The following is a 26,024-nucleotide window of genomic DNA, read 5'->3' as shown; positions in this document are numbered from 1 at the left end:
CACACACAAAAATAAAGAACCTGAGTGCATTGATGCAAGACATCACGGGCCAGGGTCAGAAAGTTCTGGGAGCGCTTTGTGCAATGACTGAACTCCAGACAAACAAGTGCTGCGCGGGTTCAGCGTGCAGACATTGCCTTCATTGCTTTAGCTCACTTCCCTTCACCAACTTTCTTTCACGGCAGAATTTTCACGTGCCGAGGTCCCTCTCGAAAGGAGGCCCACCGAGAGGAATCTAAATAATCGATACTTTGACAGAGCGGTCTTCGAGTTAGAGAGGAATTTTTGTAGTAACGTACGATAATTAAACGAGAACACGAACGTTGATGAACGTGCGGCTTTACTTAGTTTCATTTTAGAAAGCACCATATCTGCAGCGACATGGGGTTGGCAACACCCGACGTCGCAGGACCACGGTGACTGGAAGGCAGGAACCAAATATAGTTTTCCCGCGGCCAGTGCTTTAAGGAGTGAGTGCTTCAGCTCAGAAAATAACTCCCACCGCGCAAAAACGTGGTTTTGTTTCACGGCACGGCTGGTACCCGGCACGCTGGGTTCCGAGTGTCCGTAGAAACCCCCGTCTATAAATAAATAAAAAAGACGTCAGACGAGATTTACGAGAAGACGAGAGCGCAAAACGCGAGACAGGCGGAAAAGGCATGCAAGACCGGATGGACGATTAATGCGGGGTACTTTGCGCCGGGGGGCCGCTTGTGCCACATAACACACGCATGCTCAACTACAGTATGTACTGAGTTTAGTTCCGGTTTTGAAAGGCGACCAAAATGGGATTTTGGCGCAGGCTCGGTGCAGGTTACCCATATTTTGGCAAAGTGTAGCGGGATGTAGCAGGGTTAGCCACTTGGCGCAGTTTGGCGCAATTGGCGCAGCAATCGCATCACTGTTAATGAAAGGCTGAGGAAACACACCCCGTCGGTACGATCGGCCCCCTCGGATAATATTGCGATGTACTGTAGTAGATGCAAATGTGTACACTATTATTGACGACGCAGTTATCGTAGCAAAAAACAGAAACAAGAAGACAAGAGATATAACGGAAGCATCTTTTTATACCCTAGTGCAACGAAGGCACGTGTCAGTGCTCCTTCGATAAGCTGGTTTGATCCCGAGTTGTCCTATTTGCGACTGTTCGGGGTTTCAAAAAGGAAAAGGGATAAAACATTGGGTGGTAAAGATCGGATGAAGTGTTTTGTTATCAAGGTACATACGTCTTTCGCGAAATTAAACCAGTTGCAGAAATTAAACCACTCGAAGGAGTGCTTAGTGGTGTACGTCCTTCTACTTGACCATCACGTCTTTGTGGGACAAAATTTTAGCTGCATTTGGAGTGCAGTGTTCCTCTATCCCATCTTCCTCTCACTTCAGGGTTCATGCAAGGTCTTCGAGGAACACATACTGTAAATAGACGTAACTAAGCACAGCTATAGTTACATCAATTCCACATGCTGTTCTCCCGTCGTATAACACAATTGATTTCATGAGTCTGCATTGATTGCACGAAATACAACTTTCTTTTACCAAATTATAGTAGACATTGTTTTTCTCTCTTATTTCCAGAGTACACTAGCCTAGGTGAAAATCAGTCCGCATGCAGCTGGATTATGTAACTGGTCTTAGCCGGATCCAGCTGGATCATCAAGGTACACAAAAATACAGTCACCTCAAAATATTTCGCTTATATTTACAACCAAAATGCAGTTCAGATGGGACACTAGCAGCATGCATCCCTTGCACAAGAACCGTGATGAAGACACCTTTGAGCCCAGTTGAACATTGGCCGCTCCAATCACAGATCAGACCTCTGCTTCTCGGCGGTCAACTTGCGAGTTTACGGAACACATTTTCAATGGGCTTCTTAAGAAACGTTCGATTAGCACTGACGACACCGGACATGCTCTCCAGCTGGTCCGGAGACATCTGCGAAGAAACGGGAGAACTATATTCTACTCAATGCACGTCAGCCAAAACTCATCTGGGAAACATTTATGCTCGAGCAAAATTGACAAACCTCTACACGGGTCTTGTAAAATAACATCCAAATGATAGGTGATGCCGTTCGTCTATGTGCCGCTAATAATGCTGAGCAAATTACTAACCCCGCTGCAATTACATTGTGGCTTTCATTACACAAATAGTTTATACAATCCGCGATGCCTGTCCGGTACAACGTCGGACCTGAAAACGTTACGAGGTATCTGCCGAATTAAGCAGCAAAAACGACCCCGATTTTCAAAGTGTGGCAACCAGTACAGCTCACTGTCTCCTCCTCAGAAAAGACATATTCGTTTTCAGCTAGTTTCCTGTGAATATAAAATCTCGAAACCCCAGACAGGTGGGCACATCAAACAGAGCAGACGCCTTACAAGGTTAGTGCAAGTACGGTGTGTAGCGTCCTACCGCACTAAAAATCATTGAAGCTGGTACCGAAGTGGCAACAAATGACGGCCAAAAAGCCAGAGTGCCATGCTGTCGGATGTCGCGACCCTGGCAGTTAGGCGTAGAAGTTCCAGAAAAAAAGCAGGAAAAAAGGCAAGCATCGCCGTCGTCGCGCCCCCTGACAACGGAAATGTGCAATGGCTTCGTAAGGTGGGTAAAGAAGGGGCATGTTGTTTCTTGGGAAGAGGAGTGCTCGGTAATTTCACAGAACTGAAAGAAAATCATTTCCCTTTTCACAAATAGCCTGAAGCCAGATTTGGGGAACTAACCATGTTTTGTCTTGTTTTGCTAGAATGGGAGCGCTAAATATGGCGGTGGTTGACCGTGACTGAACAAGAATGACTAAGGACAAACACAAATCTCCATGCACAGCTAGGTGACTGGTGTGCGACCGAAAAAATCAGCCTGGTGCTGGTATCGAACCAGGGACCTCTTCATTTACAGTGGAGCGCTCTACCAACTGAGCTCTACTGACGCCTAACTCCTGGTTATCTCAGTTGGTAGAATCCTCCACTGGAAATGGAGAGGTCCCTGGTTCGATACCAGCACCAGGCAGATTTTTTCGGTCGCGCACCAGTCACCTAGCTGTGTTTGTCCTTTGTCCCCCTCGTTCCCTTTCTCCAGGAATTATTTTCGTGACTGAACAGTTTGTCTGCTAGAGGAGCAGAGGATCTTCGCAGCAATCATGGCGCTAGAACTTTTTGACGACGGGTTCAAATTGGCTTTATTAGGCGAGAAAAACTTACAAAATGTTCTAAAAAAACTGTTGGTGCCTTCTTCACGTTTCGTTTTTTTTGTTTTATTTTTCGCGCATTCGACTCGGTTCTCACCATTGCCATGACATTTCTTCCAGGCACAACTGCCAATACTTTCATTCACGTTTCATTCACAACGAAAGAGTCGTTCTATAAACGAGTCAAGATGTTTCTGATGTCGGCCACTCTGACCACACTATCCCAGATTCTGGTTCGGAAACTGGACTACAGTGAAGCAGCAGTGACCTCGACCATGCGCAGTCCATACCGGAGAGCCAATTGCATCGTTTCGTTTGTGCGAAAACGGTCCCCTAAACCTCTCTGATGCCTGCTACATACGCTACGTGCAGCGAGGTGAGCGAGCAAACTTGCGCGGCTGGGCAGACCCACCTGAGGTCCGCAGATGCTCAGGAAATCCACGAGCAGCTTTGCAAACCTGGCGTCTCCACTGTGCTCCTCCTTCGCAGCCAGCAGCCAGCCCACAAGCTCTGGGAGCACACCCTCCAGGGGACCCTGAGACCGAGACGTCCAAGCAATGCAAGAAACTCTAACACGCCCAGTTATAGATTCGGCGGCCTGATTCTGGTCACTGTGAGAGCCTCTTGCGGAGGTTTGTCTCTCGCAAACGGTTCATTTGCTGATGCGAGCGAAAAGTTTGTCCCCTACAAGGCGTGATTTGCAGACGGAAATAATGCAGTTTGTTGTCTGCTAACAGACCAGAAAAAATGTTGCACGTCTGCTACGAACCGAGCGCCACGGCAGGGCGAGATCGAACAAAGTCTGAAATCGCGATCGTCCGCTATTTATTGTTGGAGGTCAGTGGCAGCCCACGCTTCGTCTGCAAATCTCAAGTTGCTCTGCTACCGTGCACAAGCTGACATCGACAGGTGGATGAAGGAGTACAAAGAATGAGCAAATTAAAGGCCAAAAAAGACCTTTGACGTGATTGCTTGCTGTTTGTATGTTTGTAGGACATTCCCACCAAAAGATTGCCCAATTGTGAACTCGCAAAAGGGTCAAAAATGTCTTGCCGGTTGATTACACGCAAGCAGGGTACTGTGTCCAATCAGCAGCAGAGAACACTCTCACTCTCACTTAGAGAAAAATCAAACCACTGGCTGCTACTACCTTTAGTCCATTTGTTACAGGTGTCTCCTTATTCGTGTCTTTTAGCAAAGAGAGCCAACTGGTTCTCTATCTATTGTGTGAGAAAGCATAGACGATCGAGCTTTGTTCGTACAGAGACAGACTTGCACGCGAGTGAATACGCCTACCAATTCGTAACGTTTTAAAAGTTATTTTAGCGAAACTGCTCTCTACAAAAACCAGCAATAGCTAGTTGCCCCAAACTAAAAGACGATGGACACTTACCCTCTTGGAGACGAGGCAGTGGATGAGACCAATCATCGCCTCGGTGTTGGCTTTAGACTCCTGCAAAATTCGTCTGAAAGATAATCGTCTCTATAGTTTGGGACAGTTAATAAGAGATTGGGAGAAGCTTCTCCTACCGCTCTCCACTTTAGCAGAGCGGACACTGGAGAGGAGGCGACATCCTCTCCAGTGTTTGCTTCATACTTTGCAACGCAATGGCATTGCAATTCCAGCATTCAAAACATCAAACCCAACTGAAAATAAAACAATCCATTTCTAGTTTCATTTTTGCATCGCGAATGGGATCGGGCAAACGGGAATAAATAGAAAGAAATATTTTCTAGAATATAGAAATGTTGCTGCTTCGCAAAACCAGCTCTAGTGGCATCTTTTGATTGGGTGCAGTGTCATAAGAAGGGCCAAGATATTTAAAAGGTTTAAAAGCTTCCGAAGTAATTACGGTGTTCAGTTTAACAACGACATCCAGGGAGAATTGGTGGTCCAGTGGGCTGAGGCGCACACCCAGCTCGACGCACGTGGAGCAAAAGCTCGCGCTGCAGAACCGAGGGATCCTGCCCCACCCCTGCCCGTTTCGATCTGAAAGAGCACCGTAGCGGCGTGTGGCCGTGTATCACTACTGCGCGGTGCATGTTAAAGACCCCAGGTTAGCAGTTGGACTGTACTGGCAAGATTGCTCATCTGCAGTGTAAACCAGAGTTGCACCATCCTGGCAGACCGGCCTTACGCTGTTTAAACACTAAACGTCCAATTTGACTTCTAATTCTGACATCCAGAAATTATGTTTTTAAAGGGGTACTCCGTCGATTTGTAAACTACCTGAGCTATTTATGTATATTGTTTGAAGCCTGGAACTTTAACTTTTTCAGCCTGTATCTCTAAATTTACGAGAGCCATTGTGAAATCGGCAAATGAAAGCTATGCCAAAACCAACGTTCAAATCTACCCGCGCTTTTCAGTGCTGCGACGTCACTGGCAGGCACGCTTGAACACTGAGCAGGCGGTCTAAAAACAGAGTATGCCGCGTGTGTGTCTTGTGCTGCTGCACGAAGGGCTGAAGCAAGCTTCCAGAGCATTCATCTGAAACCCTTAAACTTCTTGTAATCAGTTGGAAACAAATTTTACAGCCGAAAGAACAAACTCCTGCTAGCTGCTGAGTGCATGGATGGATGCTAACGACTGTACCCTTTATAATGGGCGGTAGCTTGCGCCACCTAGCCTAGGAACTGAAATCAAAAGTATCATTCCTCCCTTCGCCGTTCTAAGCCAATTGGCTTCCACTCTGCAAGTTTGTAACTACATGAAGCAGCGATTTTGGGTCCATGGCTGGTAGAGACAAAACACACTATTTCAATGCATCGTATATTTCGCGATCATGCTTTGCGCGAGTGTCCAACAGCGCAGCATCAACTCTCTGCCTCGCTCCGTTCACCGAGAACCTGACGACGACTATCGATAATCACAGTTTCCAGCAAATACGATCAGAACCGAACGCACACATGCTCGCACCCTTTGAGCACCGCTATAAACCGTCAACAACCGCGAACGTCGGGGGAACGCTCATATCTACAAGGAGGTTTGTTTCGTTTTGTCGAGGAAAGAGTGAGAAAGCGCGCGAAAGGGGCGAGCGTCGAGAGGGCACGGCTTACGGGAGCTACGGGGCCGACGTCAACGTCATGGCCTCTCCACGTCTACTGCCTCCTTGTTAGAACTAATTAAATATACGTTTCCAAACAACTTTGAAGTCGTTCGGTCACTCTTTTCACGTGGTGATAACAAAAGCGTAGTTGGGTTACTTTCTCAAGTAGTGCCATTACTAGTAACCACTCCCAATTTTACACCCCCCGTAGTATTTCATTTTTGAGTCGCAAGAGTGAGACTGACACCATATGACTGGATGCACGTCCCCTTCTGACAGTGTCGCCAGACAACAGAAGGCAAAAATCAGTTCTAGAAATCCTCGGAAAGTAACAGGATCGTGCCGACGTTCGCTTCGAGACGAATATTCATATTCTTTTAAGCGTCGATTGTGTCGGGTAAGCCTTATCGGGTGAACTTGGAGCGCATATGCACTGTGGAGAGGCAAGACCCACGATGCTCGCTTCTGCGGGAGTTGCTTTTCTGCAGCGCCCCGGTGCTCGGTAAGAAGTATGCTCAACGGGGCCGCAATGAATTCTTGGAAAAGTGGGGATATTACAGTCCCACGCTTACTAAAAGAAGCTTTCAAAAAGGAATAATGTGTGCCTGGTGTATTTAGAAGAAAAAAAAATGGAAACTTTTTATTGTTGATATTGCAGTAAAAATTTCAAAATTGAACTCTGGCTATTATGCAACTTTACGTTAGGCAGAAATGCCCTGACAACCTGCACTTATCATTGGTGATCTTTTCTTTTCATATTAAAGATTGAAGAAAGGATATTTGCATACAGGAAGATTTACAAATACCTTATATTAGGTAACTGGGCACCTCTGCGGGTATAATTTTATGTCAGATGCGTCGTTTATTTGCGACCCAATGTGCGTATTGGACTGTCCGAGTCCACAGTCCATAAATATAGCTGGACCGGAATTCACTGAGCGTACTAATGGACAGGTGGAAGATTAGGAACAACCTTCGTGAGTTGAGCTGCGTTTCTGTTTAAAGAGCCCCTGAAAAGAAGAAAAAAAGTTTTTTCTATACAGCCTAATAAGGAGCACGCGTGCCAAAAAATTACGCAAAAAAAAAAAATTTTTAGAGCAATAGTGACTGCGAGAGATTTATTTGAAATTCTGTGCACGAAATCCATGACATCACTGGTCATTCCAGAATGACCATCTCGGTCGTGAGGGCAAAGCCGATCCACCTCTCCTCCATGCGCTCGAAATGACGGGAGAGAAAACAAGTGGAAAGGAGGGGACTGCCGACTAAATCGCGTCGTCAATGCACTAAAAACATTTTTTTTTCTTTAGTAAAATTTATTTTTTGACACGCGCGTCCCACCCAGAGTGTTTAAAAAAAACACAACTTTTTTTTTCAGGGGCCCTTTAAGCAGGGTGCAGTAGTAAAAGGCTGAGAGAAACTGTTCGACATTCTATTTGAAAATATTCGACCCAAAACGCTAGTATTCGCTTCTAACTCAAAATCCACTAATTGTTCATGCCTAGAAAGTAATCATGGCCGATATATGCTAACTACATTTCTTTAATAACATAAAAAATGGGGTACAGCCACCAGTGCCAAACTGTTCCCAATGAGCGCCGTTGCACTGCCGCGTTTCTTTAATCTCTTCGGCAGATCCATGTGGCTCCCGACAAAAGGAGCCCCTGCGTGCATAGCCATTCTAAAGATAACTCGTGAAACGAGAGCTTACCGAGCCTACGACAAGTTTGTTTCCCGATGCTTACGGAACAAAGTGCGTAAGCTGCGAAAGATACGAGATGTAAGACGACGCAGAGAATCCTAGCTCTCGTCGTGCACCGAGCGGCACACGTACTAGCTGCATTCCCGAATCGCGCGAAAAGACGAGGAAACAACGATTCACTGCGTCCTTTCCACGGCCTTCGTCCATTCTTGACCGCGATCATTCCGATACCACCTCCCAAGAAATTAACGAAGCTTGGCGAGAGGTTCTCATCACGCTTAGGGCACCGTCGTGGAAGTTGACTGCGCAACACCACCCGACGAGCCGTCCTTTCGTCTTGAGCACCTTATTTGTTTAAAGCCGGCACGCCGAGAAGCGTGCCGGCTTCCGGTGGCATCTGCTCCGCCGACAAAAATGCTAAACAGCGGGGGCGCTCCTCATCCAGGGGGAGGAGAGGCGCAGTGCGGCGAAACTTTGGCCGAACGGAAGTGGAGTACCTGAGGCAGAGAGGAGCGTAGTCCTTGGGGATGCCCTCCTTTGCTGCAGCCTGCAGGACCTCTCCCTGGGCCTTGCCTGGGAGCCAAATGATGATGCGCGCCAATGATGACGATGAACGTGCAGAGATGATCGTGAATATGTATTGATGGTGACAAATATGCATAAAAGATGATCATTAGTATAAATATGTGCCCAGGATGACGAATATGCGTAAAAGGTGATCATGAATATGAATACGCGATAAACATCAATTGCGTCGTACGCATTTTTATACAGCCGGAAGTTAGCCTGCCTCGACGAGTCTCTCAGCCGTAGATGAGAAATTTAGCCAGTGCGGTACAATCGTTAGTTTGGGGTCTTTAACGTGCACCACGTGGTAGCGATACATGACCGCACGCTGGCACAATGCTCATCCAGACTGGACACGAAGGTGTGCCGATTACGACGAATACGCATAAAAGACAATCGTGACTTTGTGCTGCCGACGACGAATATGCTTAAAAGGTGATCGTGAATATGTGCTGCCAATGATAATGAATGTGCATTGGTGCCGATCGTTAATTTGCGAAGATGACGATGAACGTGCGCCAATGCGGCTGCCGGCAAACTGAGGAGGGCAGGGCGCGTTTTTCGGACGCTGGGCGGGTGCTCCCCGTCTTCCGCCGTCCCTCGGCCAAGCACTCGAGGTGCCCGAGACGCCCGAGCTTTGCCGCGGGCGGGAAGCTGGCCCCAGAGGCAGGCCGACCAGAGCTCCTTCCTCTCACCTTGTCAGTGACTAGAGTCAGTTACAGGTTAGGAAAAGCTTTCGAGGGAGAGCAGGGGCGGGGGAAGCAGACAGAACACTGGAGAGGAGGAAACCTCCTCCTCTCTTCAGCATTCTGTCTGCTACCTCCTCCCCAGCCAAAAAGCTTCTCTTAACCTGTCACCGAGTATAGAGCGACTGGACTTAACGACAAGTGCCTTTGGAGGGTTCAAGACGTCCGTTCTACGTGCACGAGGCAACCGCAAAGGAAATAGTGCGACACTCTCTTCGACGTAGTCCTCTCGAAAAGTCACTTCTTCTTATACGTGACGACAACCAATACAAATGACAAAGCACATTTCGCTGGAACAAAATGGCGCCATTCAATTCAGTCCTCTGCTGTGCTCCACCATTCGCTTCCTAAAACCTGCACCATCACGCAGTCGCTGCTTCGAAGGATGACGCTACCAGTAAAAAGCTCTTATCGAGGAACTTTAAAAAAAAAAAGTCGTTGCATCGCGAGATTCCTCCGCACCTGGGTGGGCCAGCTGGGCGAGCGGCACAAGCAGTCCTTCCACGCTGACCTGCGGCAGCGCCGTCACAAACGCGGCGATCGACTCGACCAGGAGTCGGGGCGCCGAGCTCTCCTTCCAGCTTTCTATCTGTGACGGGGAGAAACCAGGGTAACCCACAACGTGTCCCATATCGCTTCGCGACGACCTTGCCGAGGAACTCTGTACTTATTTTATGCCTAGACGGCACGAACGTCGTCGTGCGCGGCGCCTACGCAAAAGATAGCTGCCAAAGTTGGCGCTCCAGCGCAAGTGGAATGCAAAGGTTGCACCTGGAGGTTGCGCATCCCAGCTTTGACCCCGCCATTTCGCGTGTCCCTGTCTCGTCCGAAGCGTGCGCCTGGTCTCTTCCCCTTTGCCCCCTGCATCTTTTCCCCCCCCCCCGACGCTAGGTACCTTCTAAAGGGGCCGATTGAAAAGCCATAAGACTCATTTTTTTGTTCGATATAAGATGACTCTACAGGTCTGAACATTCAACATATTTTTTAGAATGCATTAAAGATCATCTCATGAAATGCAAAACACTGTTTCGTGACATTTCCGAAGAAAATTACTTTTCATGCAGTTTTTCTTCTTTTAATTGGTGGGAATGCCCAAAAGTCACGGGGCAACAAGTCCAGGCTATACGAGAAAAGTTACAGTGCAGATGCTTCTTCGAAAGCTTAAAACAAATGAATGAATGAATTTTGAGTTTCCTGGCGCAGCAGCAACATGGGCCATAGTGCGCCAAACACAGGGCAAGTAAATATCACAAGACTAAATGTTTACTATTGCAGTGGGTCAAAATATCAAATATCACTTAAACAAGATTGTAGTTTAAAGTCGATGTAAAATATTAAACTTTTCTAAAAAGTTAAAAACTTGTCTGTACGGAGTAACGGGCTGATCCCAAGTAAAAGGGCCAAGTGGAAAGGTATTCGTTTTCTGAAAAAGATACAAAAGTAGGAGCGGCGTTCGTTATTAAATTGTGGGCAAACTAAAAGGATATGAAGTACACTTAAAGTTTCTGAGCAGCAGTCACACATCGGTGGGTCGTCGTTTCTTAGAAGGTAGCTGTGAGTCAGGTGTGTGTGGCCTATCCGCAGTCGACATAAGATGACCTCATAGAACCTTTCTCGATGTCTGGCGCTGCGCCATTCACTCAAAACAGGTTTAACTTTATATAGCTTATTGTGAGGGTCAGAGTCCCACTCTACTTGCCAAGAATTTTTGATTGTATTTCGTAGTGTGGTTCTATAATCTGTCACTGGGAGGGTGTGAATTTCAATGGACCTGTTTACACATGCACCTGCGGCTCGGTCGGCTTCCTCATTGCCGTGTATTCCTATATGGCTAGGAACCCAGCAAAAGTGAATAGAGATGTTTTGCTTTATAGCATTCATTAGTTTAACACGAAGCAGACAAACCAGGGGATGCTTCCAGGATGTTGCAGAGTTAAGGGCAAGGAGGGAACTGAGCGAGTCTGTAAATATCACAGATAATCTGTATTTTTGTTTGATTATTTCATCTACAATCACTAAGAGTCCATGAAGCTCAGCTGTAAACACAGATGCATTGGCATTAATTTGAATAACACGATGGTAGGATTGCCCAACTGCAGGGCAGCCAGCATAGCCAGCACCTTTCGTCCCATCAGTAAAAAAACTTTTGTCCGTCTCGTAACGACTAGCAATCTCAAAAAATTCTTGTTTTATAACACTAGCGGCTGCCACTTTCTTGTTGTATTTTGTCAAAGAGAGGTCGCATGTTATAGTTAGGTCGTCCCAAGGAGCAAGTCTTTGTTCAGTTTCCATGACAGAACAAGATATGTCAAAACTATAAGCCGCTGCAGCATCCTTCACACGCAGTGCAAAGGGACGCGTTACGGATGGCTTGTTTTGAAAGGCCTGCTCATATTTTATGCTTTCAATCAAAGAAAAATTTCGGTGCTGTGGAAGAGTACGGAGTCTTAAATAGTACTGCGTGCTAAGATAAAATCTACGTTAGTCAAGCGACCACTCATTTGACTCGGCATACAAGCTGGGCACGGGGGACGTTCGAAAGGCTCCGGTTGCCAGTCTGATTCCCTGGTGATGGATTGGGTCTAACATTTTAAGTGTAGAGGGTTTAGCAGAACCATAAACAATACTTTCATAATCCAAAACTGAGCGAACACAGGCCCCGTAGATTCGCAAAAGGCAGATACGGTCGGAACCCCAAGAACGGTGTGCAAGGACCTTAAGAAGATTCGACTTTCGCTGACATTTTAATCTTAGTTCCTTTATATGCGGGCCAAAAGTTAATTTACTATCGAATACTAGGCCTAAAAACTTATGCTCCGGTTTAACCGGAATGGGTGTACCTTTAATATACAATGATGGCTCAGGAGACATTCCTCGTTTTCAAGAAAAACAAACAGCTACAGTCTTCTCGGCAGAAAACCGGAAGCCATTCTGGTCAGCCCACCTACTCATCCTGTTCACCGTAAGTTGAACTTGTCGCTCACAGATGGCTAAGTTACACGAAGAAAAACAAACCTGGACATCGTCGACGTAAAGAGAATGAGAGATTGTGGGCGGAATTACTTGAGATAGAGAATTTATCTTTATAATAAACAAAGTGACGCTTAAGACACAGCCCTGCGGCACGCCATTCTCCTGGGAGAAAGGGTCGGAGATTGTAGCTCCCAGGCGTACCTGAAAGCTACGATCCTGCAGAAAGTCAGCAATGCAGTTGAACATTCTCCCTTTCATGTCCATAGAGATAAGGTCCTGGAGTTTGCCATAACGCCAGGCGGTGTCGTAAGCTTTTTCAAGGTCGAAAAATACAGACAGACAAAATTGCTTATTTATGAAAGCCTCGCGGACCGTCGTCTCAAGACGTACCAGGTGGTCAACAGTAGACCTGGAAGTGCGGAAACCACACTGGAAATTGCTTAGTAGGTTCTTTTCTTTTAGTATGTAGATTAGCCTGTTGTTGACCAGCCGCTCAAAAGTTTTCCCCAAACAGCTAGTAAGGGCAATTGGCCTGTAGCTCGTGGCTTTACTTCTGTCCTTTCCTTGTTTTCAGATGGGGATGACAATAGCCTGTTTCCAGGTGCTAGGAAACTTTCCTTTCACTTAGATGATGTTAAAAAACTGGAGGAGAATAACTAGAAATGTTTCAGGTAGATGAGAAAGCATGCTAAGGTGAATTGCATCAAGTCCAGGGGATGTAGGCTTTGCAGCAGCAAGGGCTCGACGGAGCTCGACGAGGGAGAAAGGACAATTATACTTTCCAGTGCAATCTTCTAATCTACCAATTGGAATTCTCTCGCGCTTGGACTTAAACTGCAGAAACTCTGCAGTGTAGTTTTCAGAACTAGAGACTTGTGCAAAGTGTCTACCAAGTGCGTTGGCTTGTTCATATAATGATAAAAATGCTTCTCCCTTCTCGTCTAACAGCAAGGGGATTGAGAAAGGATGGTAGTCACCATCCATTTTACCTACTCTGTCCCAGACAATCTTCGCTGGCGTGAAACTATTAATAGAAGATGCATATGAGCAAAAGGATCTCCTTTTCGCCCGTTTCCTAATATAGCGGGCTTTTGCACGTAATTGCTTAAATGCCAGGAGGTTTATGGAAGTGAGATACCTCCTAAATCTTGCCCAAGAACAGTTTTGGCGGTTTCGGGATTCTTTACACTCATTATCCCACCACGGTTTAGGACGTCTCGGCAGCTTGCCGGATGTCTGTGGGATGGACAGACGGGCTGCCTCAACAATTGCTGTTGTTATGAGAGCATTTTTTTCGTCCACGGAGGCCGCTTGCGAAAGATCCAGGGAAGAGGGGATATTTGACTGAAAAAGGTTCCAATCTGCTGAAGAGATCTTCCAACAGGGGGAACGACAAGGCAGCCTGGGCAGGACTTCTAAGGGAGTAAGATACACCGGAAAATGGTCGCTTCCATAAGGGTTATCCAATACATTCCAAATAAAATCTGTAAAAAGTGCAGCGGAACAAATAGTGAGGTCAATGCAAGAAAAGGAGTGATTAGCAGAACTGAAATATGTTGGTTCGCCTGTATTTAATACACATACTTCTCTGAGAGATAAAAACCGCGCCACAACAGCACCTCGAGTGTCAGTTCGGACACTACCCCAGAGGGGATTGTGTGCATTAAAGTCGCCCATTAAAATAAAAGGTTCAGGGAGCTGATCGACTAAAGTTTCAAGTTGGGCGAGTTCCAGGGCAAATGAAGGGGGGATGTAAATGGAGCAAATTGTAATAAGGCGTTGCTGTAGTAACCCCACCGCAACGGCCTCCAGGGGCGTGTCTAGGGGGACCTCATATGCAGGAGTGCCACTGTCTACGACAACAGCAACTCCACCGGCAGCGCCAGAGGTAGTCACGCGGTCCTTCCTGTAGACTTGATATGATCTAAGAAAGTTGCTGTTGGGTGGTTTGAGGTAAGTCTCTTGGAGGCAAAATGCAGAGGGTTCATGCCTCTGCAACAAGAGCTTCACATCATCTAAATTACAAAAAAGACCTCTGCAGTTCCATTGCATAAAGCAGGCCATAATTTAAAAGAGTGAAATCTAAAAAGCTAAAAACGTAAAAATGAAGAAAAGATTAAATACAGACAAGGAACATATTTTCAGGTCTTAAAATCAATCTTTATACGAGCTGTGTTTTTCTTTTTAGTGGCACCCTTCTGCTCACTGGTGGATCCACCAGTGCCGGGAAGGGAACACTCCGACCCTGACATGGACCTGTCCTCGTCGGACTTGAGCCCACTTTGATCCATTGGCTCGTCGGTGGTAGTCGCCAATGGCTGACCCTTGGATGTCGCTGGCTTGGTTGGCAGGCCAGGGATCGTCTGGGTACCAGAAGGGCGGGGTGCCATACCCCGTCCTTTGGGGGGCAGAGCAGTGCGAGGAGCAAGGGTCGCCAAGCCTTGCTCCTTACTGGGTGTGGGCACGCCCACATCTTTCCTAGTGCTCGGAGGCGGTGTTTGCCGCACCACTCCCGAGGTGGAGGGGGACCCCGACGGGACACGCAGGTCATCCGAAGATGTCTGCGTCCCCGTGGACACCATCGGCCGTGCAGGTCCCCTGTGCACAGCCTCTGCATATGAACCACGTGAGGCAAACAAGACACGCTTCTTTGCCTCATGGTATGGAATGTTCTCTTGGACCTTCAATGTAAGTATTTCTTTTTCTTGCTTCCAGAGAGAACAAGACCGAGAATATGCAGCGTGCTTCCCTTTGCAATTGGTGCACTTTGGTTCGTTCTCACAGTGATCTGCGAAATGCTCTTTGCTAGAGCACCTCGCACACGTGTCAGATCCGCGGCAGCTCCGTGAGCCGTGGCCGAACCCCTGGCACTTGAAGCAGCGCAGCGGGTTCGGTACGTATGGCCGAACGCGGCAATGCAGGTAACCTGCCTTGACAGCTGGTGGAAGGGTGGTCATTGCAAAGGTCAGTACGATGTGTTTTGTTTTGTCTTCCACGCCGTCGCGTCGAAGTGTGATGCGCCGTACGGCGATCACACCCTGGCTGGAGAGGCCCTCTACGATTTCCGTTTCTGGAGTTTCTAATAAGTCGTCTTCAGAAATTACGCCTTGTACTGTATTTAGTGTGCGGTGGGGGGTTACGGTGACTTTGAAATCAGAGATGGAGTTCAATGCTAATAGAGCATCACTCTGGATCTTTGTGTGAACCTCTATGAGGAGGTCACCTGATGTCATCTTCTTAGCCTGAAAGGTCTTTCCCACAACACCTTCTAGAGTTTTCGCGACAAGAAAAGGGGACAGTTTACTTAGTGGTTTCTCAGTTTCTGAGTGCATCACCAAAAACTTTGGATACTGCGGAGTAACTACTACTGGAACATCAAGTGTACGTGCTTCGGTGCGGACTCTTTTCGGAGCCCGATCGAGAAAGGTTTTGCTTTGCAGACCCATAAAGATGGGAAGGAAAGTTCAGAGCCCGGGTGCACCGCCCACCACGGAGCCCAACAAGGCGGTAGGTAATGTGCCATAGCTAAGAAAGGCTTGGCTGACACAATTACTCTACCAGTGCTACCCGGGCACTATACCCTAGTGTGGTTGCAGGGATAGGTCCTGTTTCCTTAGGCGGCAAGGTTGGCCCTTGCCGCCTAAGGAGGTGAAAAAGGAAGGAAGAGAGAGCAGAAGAAAAGAGAAAGAGGTGGAAGGAAAAGTGAAAGAAGGAAGAATAGGGTAGAAGAGGCGACTGACTGAATCATCCTGGTCGGGCCAAGCCAGGACACCCGCCTACGGGAAGCAGAGGCCGAAGCGGTGTATTGCCTTGCCCAGGGGGCCCCGAAGGGTCCAAACATACCCCGGGCTCAGCTCAACCACCAGGGTCCCCCTTTCCCCGGACACGGGTACGCCACGCACAGCCAGACGTGGGTGGGCAAACCCACATGGCTCGGGGTTCGTAGTGACGCCACTCACCAAGCACCTACTGAAAAGCAGGTGCCCCCTGCGTGCGGGTATGGTGGCCCACGTGGCTGGGATCCGTGGTGACGCTACTCACCAAGCACCTAGCACCTAAGGTGCAGGCGCCCCCTGCGGGGCTCGGGGTCCGTGGAGACGCCACTCTCCAAACACCTGCTTTCACAGGTGCCCCCTGCGGGGGCTTAAAACAAAATTCAATGCAGTACAATAATAATAATAATAATAATAAATAAGGTGCCTTCACTCGCTGTGACAGAATGCTGAGGGCTACGGTGGTTCAACTACAAATTTCGACATGTTGACAAAGAATTGTCACAAAACACCAGCACAGCGTTGCCAGCCTACCTCCTTGTAAAAAGAAAAAGGCGGGCTCATCACTTCCCAATCGGCCTTCGTAAACAGGGGCGGATGCAGGAATTTCCTGAGGGGGGGGGGGGGGGGGGGGGTCCGGTGTTGATCAGCGTACCATATGTTTAGGAACCCCCTCCCCCTCTCCTTCGTTTTATGCCCTAAATTTTACACATGCAGAAATCAAGAGGGGGGTCAGGACATCCGGACCCTCCCTTCTAAATCCACCCCTGCTCGTAAATAAGGCCGTAGCGCTGAAAACCGAGTGCGCTGCTGACTGAGCTACGGAACCAGCAGGCAGGAGCGGGAGGAGCTGAAGCGGGTGGTGTGGGCAAGCGCGTGGAATGGGGAGAAGTGGAAAGGGCAAGAAAGAGAGCAGCAGAAACAGGTGGTGCAGAAAAAATGTACGAAATAAGGACTGAAAAGGGCAGGAAAGTGCGCTTCCCCTCTCTCGGTGATGCACAAGGTCGCCAAGAGATGAGAGGCTACCCACTGGAGGCCAACACGAGGTACAGATTGGAAAAGAGTGTACGACGCCAATCGGCCGAGACTTGCGCGCAATCATTGAGGATGCAAGTTCAGGCCGAACGCGGATGCAGCACTCGTGGAAAGCTCTTTTGTTAGAGGCGCGCATTACAGAGAGCGGTTAGGGAGCAGTCACATGACACATTCGGCGCAAGAAAGAAGAGAGAAAAGCTTCGACTAGCAATTTTGGCGACTGCTTCATCAATCGAAAACGTACCTCTGGAGCGAGCACAAAGCTTTCTGAGCCATACCGAGCGGCGGATGAAGCTACCACTTAAGTTGTCTCAAAAATCGTTCGGTATATTACGGAAGACGACCTCGTTGAATGTGCCTCCGTCGGGAGTGTGTTCGCGCACATCCTGGGAGCAACGAGTGAAAATATATCCGGGGTTACGCGACGTTGGAATGCTCTGAGGAACAAGGAGAGAAGCCAGGAAAGGGAAGGAGAGGGGCAAAGTAATTTCAAAAGAAACAAACAAACCGGTACACCGTCGTACCGGTTTGTACCGCCTGCGTTGTAACCAGTTGTGACAGCTTACGACGAGAAAGTACGGTGTCACAATTTAACGGTGGCCTGGGAACATTTCCGATCCATGTATAACTACCGTAGAATACCGCGCATCCGCCCATTCCACGTTAAGCGCCCACTACCAAATTTGTGAGATCTGAGAAAATATGCGCGGTACATCTACACGTAAAACCGATGACTGGACAAGCGCCTGCCACCCAATTTTTCACGATTATCTCTTTGTTGAGCACGCACTTGCCCGGTATTTTACGGCAGGTCCAAGGTATTGCAGTATCCACGAGACCATACCTACGCACCATTTACGAGAAACTGTCGTTTAAAACGACGTTAGGGTTATTTCGAGCCCGGGGTCAAAGAGTGACGCGCCAAAACTGAGGAAATGTGCAGAGATCGGAAGTTTTCTAGGGCTACCCAACAGATGGAGCCAGTGTCACATTTCCGTCGTAAGCGGTTCCTCAGTCCTGCTGAAACGCAAGCATGTAAACCAGCCGAAACCCATGCACTGACACATCCTTTGAAAGACAGCCTGCAGCCGCCCTCTGAGGCACCTTTTTTCCTCGTCGAGGGACCTGCCATGTTCGCCATACAAAAACAGCTCTTAGACAAATTCACAGCATGCCATAAGTACGAAGGAAACATGCTTCCAATTGAGGCCTGTCCGCAGGTCATCGTGTCAGTGGCGAATGCCGTGTCTTTAGTAACCCCTATGAGCGTCGTGATTGCGGCTTTGAGCGATTCTTGATCGTCCCGACAGAACGCTACAACTATTCCTCGCCTTTGGCAGGAGGGCCCGTTTTGTGAAGACCACTCCGTTGATCAAGCTCGTCTCAGACTTGAGCTCCACGAACGAGCGCAGCAGGGCGGCCATCTTCGCATCCGAGACGGATTCCGTCTCCATTTCGTCGCAGACGGCTGCCACCTGGGAGCAAAACACAAAGACCACAGCCGGTTACGACTCTCTCCACCTTTCTGTAAACACGGCCAAGTCGGCTTACAGGGATGAGCCAGACAAATTAGTTGGCCTCTCTGTCTTTTTACCCACACGATTTGGACGAAAGAGCAGCGTGCTGGGATTAGTTCTTTGCGGTCCGAGGGTGTGTCTTGTGCCGACATTTATTGATGACTTTGTCCACGGTATAAAGGGGGTGTTTCGTCGCAAAGAAGCGTGTTTGAATGGATGCACAAGTTCAAGGGGGATGCACAAGTGTCAGGAAGGAGCCGGTCACTCGTGCATGTCCACGACTGAGCACGACCTAGAGCGTGCACGGTTCTTAATGAAGGAATACGAACGCTCGTCGACAGGTGGACGAAGTGCATTAAAAAGCAGGGTGTTGATGTTGAAGAGTTATCTATTTAACTTTTTGGAAAGTTGAATAAAATAAATCCCACAGCCAGAGCGCGGTTAATTTTCTCATCACCCTCATACATGAGGTTGTGCATACACAATGTCCAAGCTTTGGGAAAGTTTACCGTAGACTGCCCGATATGCAGTAATCACTAATGCAGATTCCTAAACTAAAAAGCCAAAAATAAACGTCACAATTTCGAATGACAATCACTCAACGTGGCGTGGCTTCCAGCAATGAATTTGTGATTACAGTCGCTTACGGAAGCTCTTCTAACAGGGAGGTATTAAAGCAGTGACTCTAGATGGCATAATACTCATTAACTTTGTCTTAATTGCAGGCAAACTTCTGCTCCCCGTAAATAAATTGTTGGCAGCAGCGTTACCGGCAGTCTTCCGCTGTTGCCTGTTTCTCTCCAACATTGTCAAATAAGTCAAATACAGCACTTAAAAATTTCTAGCAGAAATATCCTAAATGGGCATAGGCACTTTTATAGACCTTTTCACCCTCCGCCGCATGGGTGCTGCCATCTTGGAGTCACGTGATGCGGCCGCCATTAGGTTGCTTCAACTCGTCGCTTCGCTCTCCCCTCCGCGCTACTCCGCGTCTTGGCGGATGCGTTGAACTTGTGTTTCTCGTCACGTTTCACAGCGTTTCTTGCCTCACTCCGGAAAGTGACGTCCTTTACTTATATATATGTATACCATGTAATTGCATTACGTCATTATGTTCACAATTTCTGCAGTTAATTTTGTAACACGTTTTGACTATCTTTACCGTCAATGTGCCAGCTACATGTGATGAGGCTATATGAGCACATGAATCAGCGGTAACGCTCACGCATATTGAGCACATATATGTAGGGTTCGGAGTTTTCGGTTTAAACCGATAAAAGTACGCCGAATTCATTTTTGAAAATTAGGTTTTAAACGAAAAAGGTCCGTTTGTAGGTTCGGCGTTTAAGTTTAAACCGATAAAACTATGTCTGATCCGTTTTCTAAAACTCGGTTATAACCGAAAAAGGTTAGTTTCTTAGGGCTGCGTCAAGGTGGGTGGGGGTGGGGAGAGAGGGCTTTGCAAGGTTCAACGTTGTGTGACGTCTTCGTGATTGCCCTCTTCCAAGGTTCAACATGCAACAGAAGAGGTCGTGGATCGGCCTTCGCGGGACATCTGGGTCCTTTCTGTGATCGGGATTAGTTTGTCAAGTTCCTGTTCCTAAAAAAAGTTTGGGTGTCATGCACTTCAGAAGACATCGAGGAAAGCCGTTGATACCTCCTTATCACCGTCTCTCAAACTTCCCTGTGGCTAAAAACATAAATACAATAGATTTTGTTTTGCCATTTCACTGCTTTCTGTACGGTCATCACCTCAGACGGCCACGCCGTCAGAATGGGAAGGAAAAAGAAGCGTGCTGAAGATTATGCCCGCAAATTCCGCGATTTTGAGGTGTGTCCTGACGGAAGTTGTAGCGAAGACCACGTATGTGTATGTGCCGTTATTCTTTGAGTGATCATCTGATCCAGTGTCCGATGGTGTTTCTTTCATGTTCACCGAAAAAAAAACGGTAAATTTTTTTGAGAATAAATATACACCGAAAATAACCGAAAATCGAATTTTAAAATAAACACCGAAAAAAAGTACGCCGAATTTTGAAAAAATAAAAACCAAAAACGCAAAACCCTACATATATGCCTCTAAGACAGCAGGAGGGCTCAAAGGTGAGTAACTTATGAAAGCTCAGGTTTGCTTACTAATAGTGGTGGAACATTCACAATAGGAAGCACAATGTAAATATATATATAATCGCGCATGGTAGGATCTCAAGGCAGGAGACAAAATACTCACTGTAAATAACCACGTGTGTTTCCTGAAAGCATTGTGTTTTGTATTTATAACAGATCGAATACAGTCGCTTTCGATTATAGAGGTGAACTCGTGGACAAGATAAGCAACGAACGTTTAATTTGAATTTTTTTTCATCTGAGGCTAGAAATAATGGTACGTCAATGTCAGGCAATTTGTTTGTTTACAATATCACACCTACATCTGTCTGTGTCCTTAATCGTTTTTGCTATATAAACATTCGTTCGATCGGTTTCTTTATGAATTCCAAGAAACTGTATGCTGTACTTAATTAGTCCCATTTCTACAGTCTTTCGATTGTTAAATGATTTTCTTAAGATAACCAGTTCAATTCAGTTAAGTCATTTCAGCACAAAGGTCTTGACTTCCCGCGTAACAAACTGTCACAGACAGCCTTGAGAGTGCCTATGATCCACAATTTGTGATGCTGAAAAGCATCCGTCCGAATGAAAATCGCACGAGTGCAGCGTCGTTGACGGGGTATAGGCATTCACTTTTAGTATAACTGGCAAAGCCGAAATCTACAAAGCGCGTCGGTTCGAACCAGTAAAGAGCTTTCTACACAGGTCCATATGGTGTGGTGACTAGCACTCTACTTCAGCCAAACTTATTGGAAACCACTTCTTTTGTGGCCTTTAATTTCACCTGGCAAATGTTAGGGTCGATAAATGTCATACTTCAATTGAGGGGCCTGTCACTTATCTCATACCTTGAGAATGTCGTAAGCATATCTCCATATGACAAATAGTCTATTTCATAAGGCCAATATTGTGAAATCTTGTTAATGAGTACCTTAGTCAACTAATTTTTCTAGTTGGCCTAGGTTGGTTTATTACAAAATATTGCTCGTGAATCTAACTTTTTTTTAAATAAAACAGGCCGAGGAAACAACACTTTTTTATATCATCTATGTCATTATAGGGGACTTCTTCAGACTGCGAAGTTCACAAAAAGTTGGTCTACAAAATCCGAACAGTAAACTTGTCACTTCATCTGTCTTTCGTGATTCAGCACGTTGTTAATCATGTTGTGGACCTGCTTCTCCACTAAACGCTCATGCATTACAGTGTGTTACAATGTAAGATGAGCAGTCGAATCTCTGACTTGAGCCCTTCCATAGCACTCGGTGCACGCGCAGCAAAAGCCCGGCGGCAGGCAAGAAGCGCCTGGGGGGGGCGGAGCTTCTCCTGACCTTTATTTTTTGTTTTCTACCAACTACTGTCCGCGGGTACGGCCGTGGGCGATGGTAATCCTCTCTTTGCATCAGGCCAGTTGTTTCACCGCCGAACCTGGCAGAAACTGACGATTGGACGTAATCAGACGCATCTGGTGTCCGTGAAAGTGCTCGCAATTCAGGCTCAAAACCACCTCGTGGTTGTCCGAGTGACTCAGCACCATTGTGTCATTGCTTGTGTGCCACAAGAAAGAAATTTGCATCACAAAATTAAGCGAAAATGGCACGAAACAGCGACACAATGGCGTGCGCGTTGAAACCGAAACCAACCAAATCGAAGCAACCCCATGGCGGCGAGTGCAAGGGCGCTCTCTACCCAACGGTCAGCCAACTACCGAAATGAAAAGGTCTATAGGGTGCCCTGACAAGAGCGCCAAAATGTAATTTCGTAACAAAATGTCATTTATGCAAAAAGTGTGGATAGCTTTTATTTCAAAATAAAGCGCACATGCTGGAATTAATTGTGGAACAGAATATCCGACAAATGTTCCCCACCACTCTGCCGGCACATTGTCTCTCTTTTGAAGTTGCTCTCGACGACATTTTCGACATTGTTTGCCGACGACGGGTCAAATCTCAGCCTCAAGCCCAGAAATGTGTGGTGGTTTGTTGGCATAGACGCGAGACTTCCCGAACCTTCGAGGGAAGAAGTCGCACAGTGTCAAATTCACGACCTCAGTTGCTGATTTTGGTTGCCCCTGTGTAAGACGACCAGAAAATTGAAAAGCAATGGCTTTATATGGCCGCGCTGCATGAACCTTGCTAGCTTGTGTTGGCCGCACCACAGTGGGGAAGTTTCAGTAACGCAGAACAGCCAGCTGTTGGTTCGACGTTATAGCCCCTGCCACAAGAAGCCAAGTGTCATATTTTCACGGGTGGGGACCAAAGGAACAATAAATAAACGGGAAGAAATAAACGTTTAATGTGGCAAACTTGTGGCAAGAATAAAAGGGGTACAAAAGATAATAAGAGAGCGTCGCGGGCGTCCAAGTCGGCGAAAGAGGAGAGTCGAACGCTGAGGCGAAAACTGACTCGACAAGGTGGCGGGCGGCCTCTTATCTAGAGGGCGTCACTATCTCGAAGATTCGGCGAAAGCGGCTCGAGCGTGCTCGGGGCGAGAATGAGCACACACTTTCTAGAAAACAAAAACAGGAATTAATGATAGAAGTTACGTCTGGAACAAGAATAAACGATAACTTTCTAGAGGTCTGTGACTGAGCGTTGCTTTCTCAGCCCTGCGCGCGGCAATGTGATGTCAGGCGATGTTATGGTGGTGCACGACGTCACATGACTAAAATTTCGTGTTTTTGGCGTTCATTTTTTTTTTTTTTTTTTGTAAAATTCGGAGAGTATTTTTTGGCGTCGAATTTTTGCTGGAAGTTCAGGGTTTATGGGAGTTCACTTTTGCAGATTCCCGATTTTCCGAAATTCAAAGTTTCATTTTACTGTTTTAAAATTTGTCAAATTAAAAATAAGAGTATATGATTTCTCGACAAAAACATACCCTAAATTGATAAAAGCTCCCAGTATCGAAAGATACTTCTGCAGCAGCATTTGGCAATGACACCCTCACGATTGGGAGTGCTATACTACCCCATGACAAAACTTTCAGAAAGTGTTGCTTCAATAATCATCAGTGCTTTGAAATAGCCAAACTCCTGAACGTTGTCGCTGGGAAGCATAAAAGCTTCATCTGCCCTTCTGTAAAATATACAAGTTTTTCTTACCGTTATAAAGACACAACCCTCCTCCTCTATCTAAGAAGCACAAACAGTATGGTCCAAATTGAAAACCATAAAAGTGACATTTAACGTGGCCCAAAAGTACATTAACCCGTTGTACTGTACAAACCTGATGAAAAAAAAAAATGAAGTGGCCTTTTTTTTTAGGAGCACCTAAAGGCCCGTTCACACTCTTGCGACCTCTTAAACCTGGGTTCCTTAAAACTTCTTAAACCGGAGAACACACTGGCGCCATCTATTGGGAAGCAGTGTAAGCTCGGCGGTCCGGCATATTTTTTTATTTCTTGAGCATTATCCTTTCTTTCTTGGCTCGAAAAAATTTTTGCCAAGGTTATGAACGAGCCTTTCTATGGGTATTACGCACATTTGACCTTGGAAATCCCGCAAAACCTTCGCTCTTGTGAAATGCAGTTCCAGGGTCACCGCATAGATGGCGGCACAATGCCAGTGTGTTCCGTCATTCTAAAAACATTTAAGAAATTTTGAGAGATCTCGTCTCTCTCAGTCGTACTCGGTCGCAAGAGTGTGAACGGGCCTTAACCCTGCGCTTGACAAACTTTATTAGTTAAATACCATATTTTTTGCTTTTCATTCTGTACTGTGACCTTGAAACTGAGTTTTCTGGATAAATCCAAATAAATTTTCCTAACGAGTGTTTTTCTGAGTGTTTTGGATTTATTTGAAAACACGGAACTCTACGCATGACATAATGCTTTACATCACGACGTCATGTGATGTGAGAATGTCACGTGATGACAGTGTACAGGGACGTGACATCAAATTTATCGGACACGTTGTCCGATATGAAAGGCTGCTTGGTAAAACTTTGACGGTAGTCGACGTACATGTACGGCTGCGATAAGGCCCAATTCACACACTTGCGTTTGACTATGACTGACTGAAACAAGACCCGTTTTTAAGCCTCTTGCAATGGCTTAAGACCGGCTCCGCACCGGTGCATTTCGTCGTAAGCCGTTGCAAGAGGCTTAGACACTGGTCTTGTAGTCGGTTTCAAGTGTGTGAACGGACCATCACACATTAAGTGCCCGCCTAAATGCAAAACTGCATGCACAGTGGGAAGTGCTCTTTTTTATTATGTTGTTGGGAACTATAAATGTTATATTCACAGTGTTCTGCTTTGCTGGGGAAATTTGTAGCTTCAAACTTAAATGCTCCATGCATGTGATACGTATGAGATGGCCACTTTGCGTGTCCATTGACGGCGGTAATGGCAATTGGAGCACTGGCTCTTCCAATTCAGACTTTCCATGCTCCTTAGAATGGAGTTCAGAATGTGGGAGCTCATTAGCCAATGGAGAAGCTCCGTGAGGTACCTCCTGTTTGGCATCTAAGGCCGCCAGAAAGTCCTGGAAATGGGTATGCCAAAACGAAACCTATTGGAAAAAAGGTGACAATGTTTTGCCTCAACTTTAACAGCTTGCAGACACTGCACATGCTTACAAGCTCTTTCTTTCTACTATCCCATTGGAATTAAAGTGCAACCATTAAAAAATTTCTTCTGAAAAAGAAAAGATAAAAACTCCATTAACTTTGCACATGATCCTAAGCCAGGTGGTGTTTTCTTGCAACTCAGTTGCTTTGTGCACAGTGTGACAGGTTGCCCCATCCCATTGGAGTCACACGTCTTATGGATCCACAACATCCGACTGAGATCACACAAACTAAGTTGGGATGTTGCGATATTGTACTCCGCTGGTGCTACTCAAAATAAAAAGAATGTGCCGGCAGAGTTATGGTGGACATTTGTAAAATAATGTGTGCCACAATTAACCACAACTAATGTACTTTTGACCAAAAGAAGAGAAATTAACACTTTTCGAATAAGTGGTGCACTTTATGATACAACATTGGCTATTGCCCTAATGTTTGGACACCCTATAGAATCATTTTTCTTGATCAATGTAGACAAGACATGAGTTGGTTCACTATAGACTTCTACAAACTATTTAATGGTGTGAAAAAACTTGGAGCCACCAGGATGGCAGATAACGTCCGGGGAATACCATATAATCTAGGCATGTCCTAGATGCGTCAGGCTTTCGGTTCTAAGCCATAAATAATAACATTATGTATAGCTTATTATAGTAACTAGATCTGTCCTAATACTAGTGCTTAGTCAGATATGCAATCAGGGATTAAGCAAAGAGTTTTGTCATATGAAGGATGCTTACGGTGCTCTATGGTCTAGTGTGTTCATTAATCGTGAAAACAGACGATACACATTTT

At 46.5% G+C, this 26,024-nt stretch overlaps 1 protein-coding gene across 2 annotated transcripts in view; it reads right to left on the bottom strand.

The window, feature by feature from the left end:
- Positions 1–526: 526 nt before the first annotated feature.
- LOC8043963 overlaps positions 527–26,024 on the bottom strand; it is a 44,376-nt gene continuing 18,878 nt past the window's right edge. Inside the window, exons 3-9 of one of the 2 annotated variants that reach the window (XR_003916495.3) lie at positions 18,368–18,511; positions 9,718–9,844; positions 8,440–8,515; positions 4,584–4,656; positions 3,603–3,725; positions 1,776–1,938; positions 527–581 (exon numbers count right to left, since the gene is read on the bottom strand). Coding sequence is in view for 1 of the 2 variants with exons in the window: in XM_002416472.5 (XP_002416517.3) it covers positions 1,837–1,938; positions 3,603–3,725; positions 4,584–4,656; positions 8,440–8,515; positions 9,718–9,844; positions 18,368–18,511 (645 nt within the window). In the remaining variant the exon portion in view is untranslated. Of the gene's footprint in view, positions 582–1,677; positions 1,939–3,602; positions 3,726–4,583; positions 4,657–8,439; positions 8,516–9,717; positions 9,845–18,367; positions 18,512–26,024 lie in introns of those variants that run through there. The other variant, XM_002416472.5, reaches the window with a different exon arrangement.

Source organism: Ixodes scapularis, unplaced genomic scaffold (genome assembly GCF_016920785.2).
Source record: "Ixodes scapularis isolate PalLabHiFi unplaced genomic scaffold, ASM1692078v2 PGA_scaffold7__128_contigs__length_106722199, whole genome shotgun sequence".
Taxonomy (NCBI): domain Eukaryota; kingdom Metazoa; phylum Arthropoda; class Arachnida; order Ixodida; family Ixodidae; genus Ixodes; species Ixodes scapularis.
This window is presented reverse-complemented; position numbering and strand designations above follow the sequence as displayed.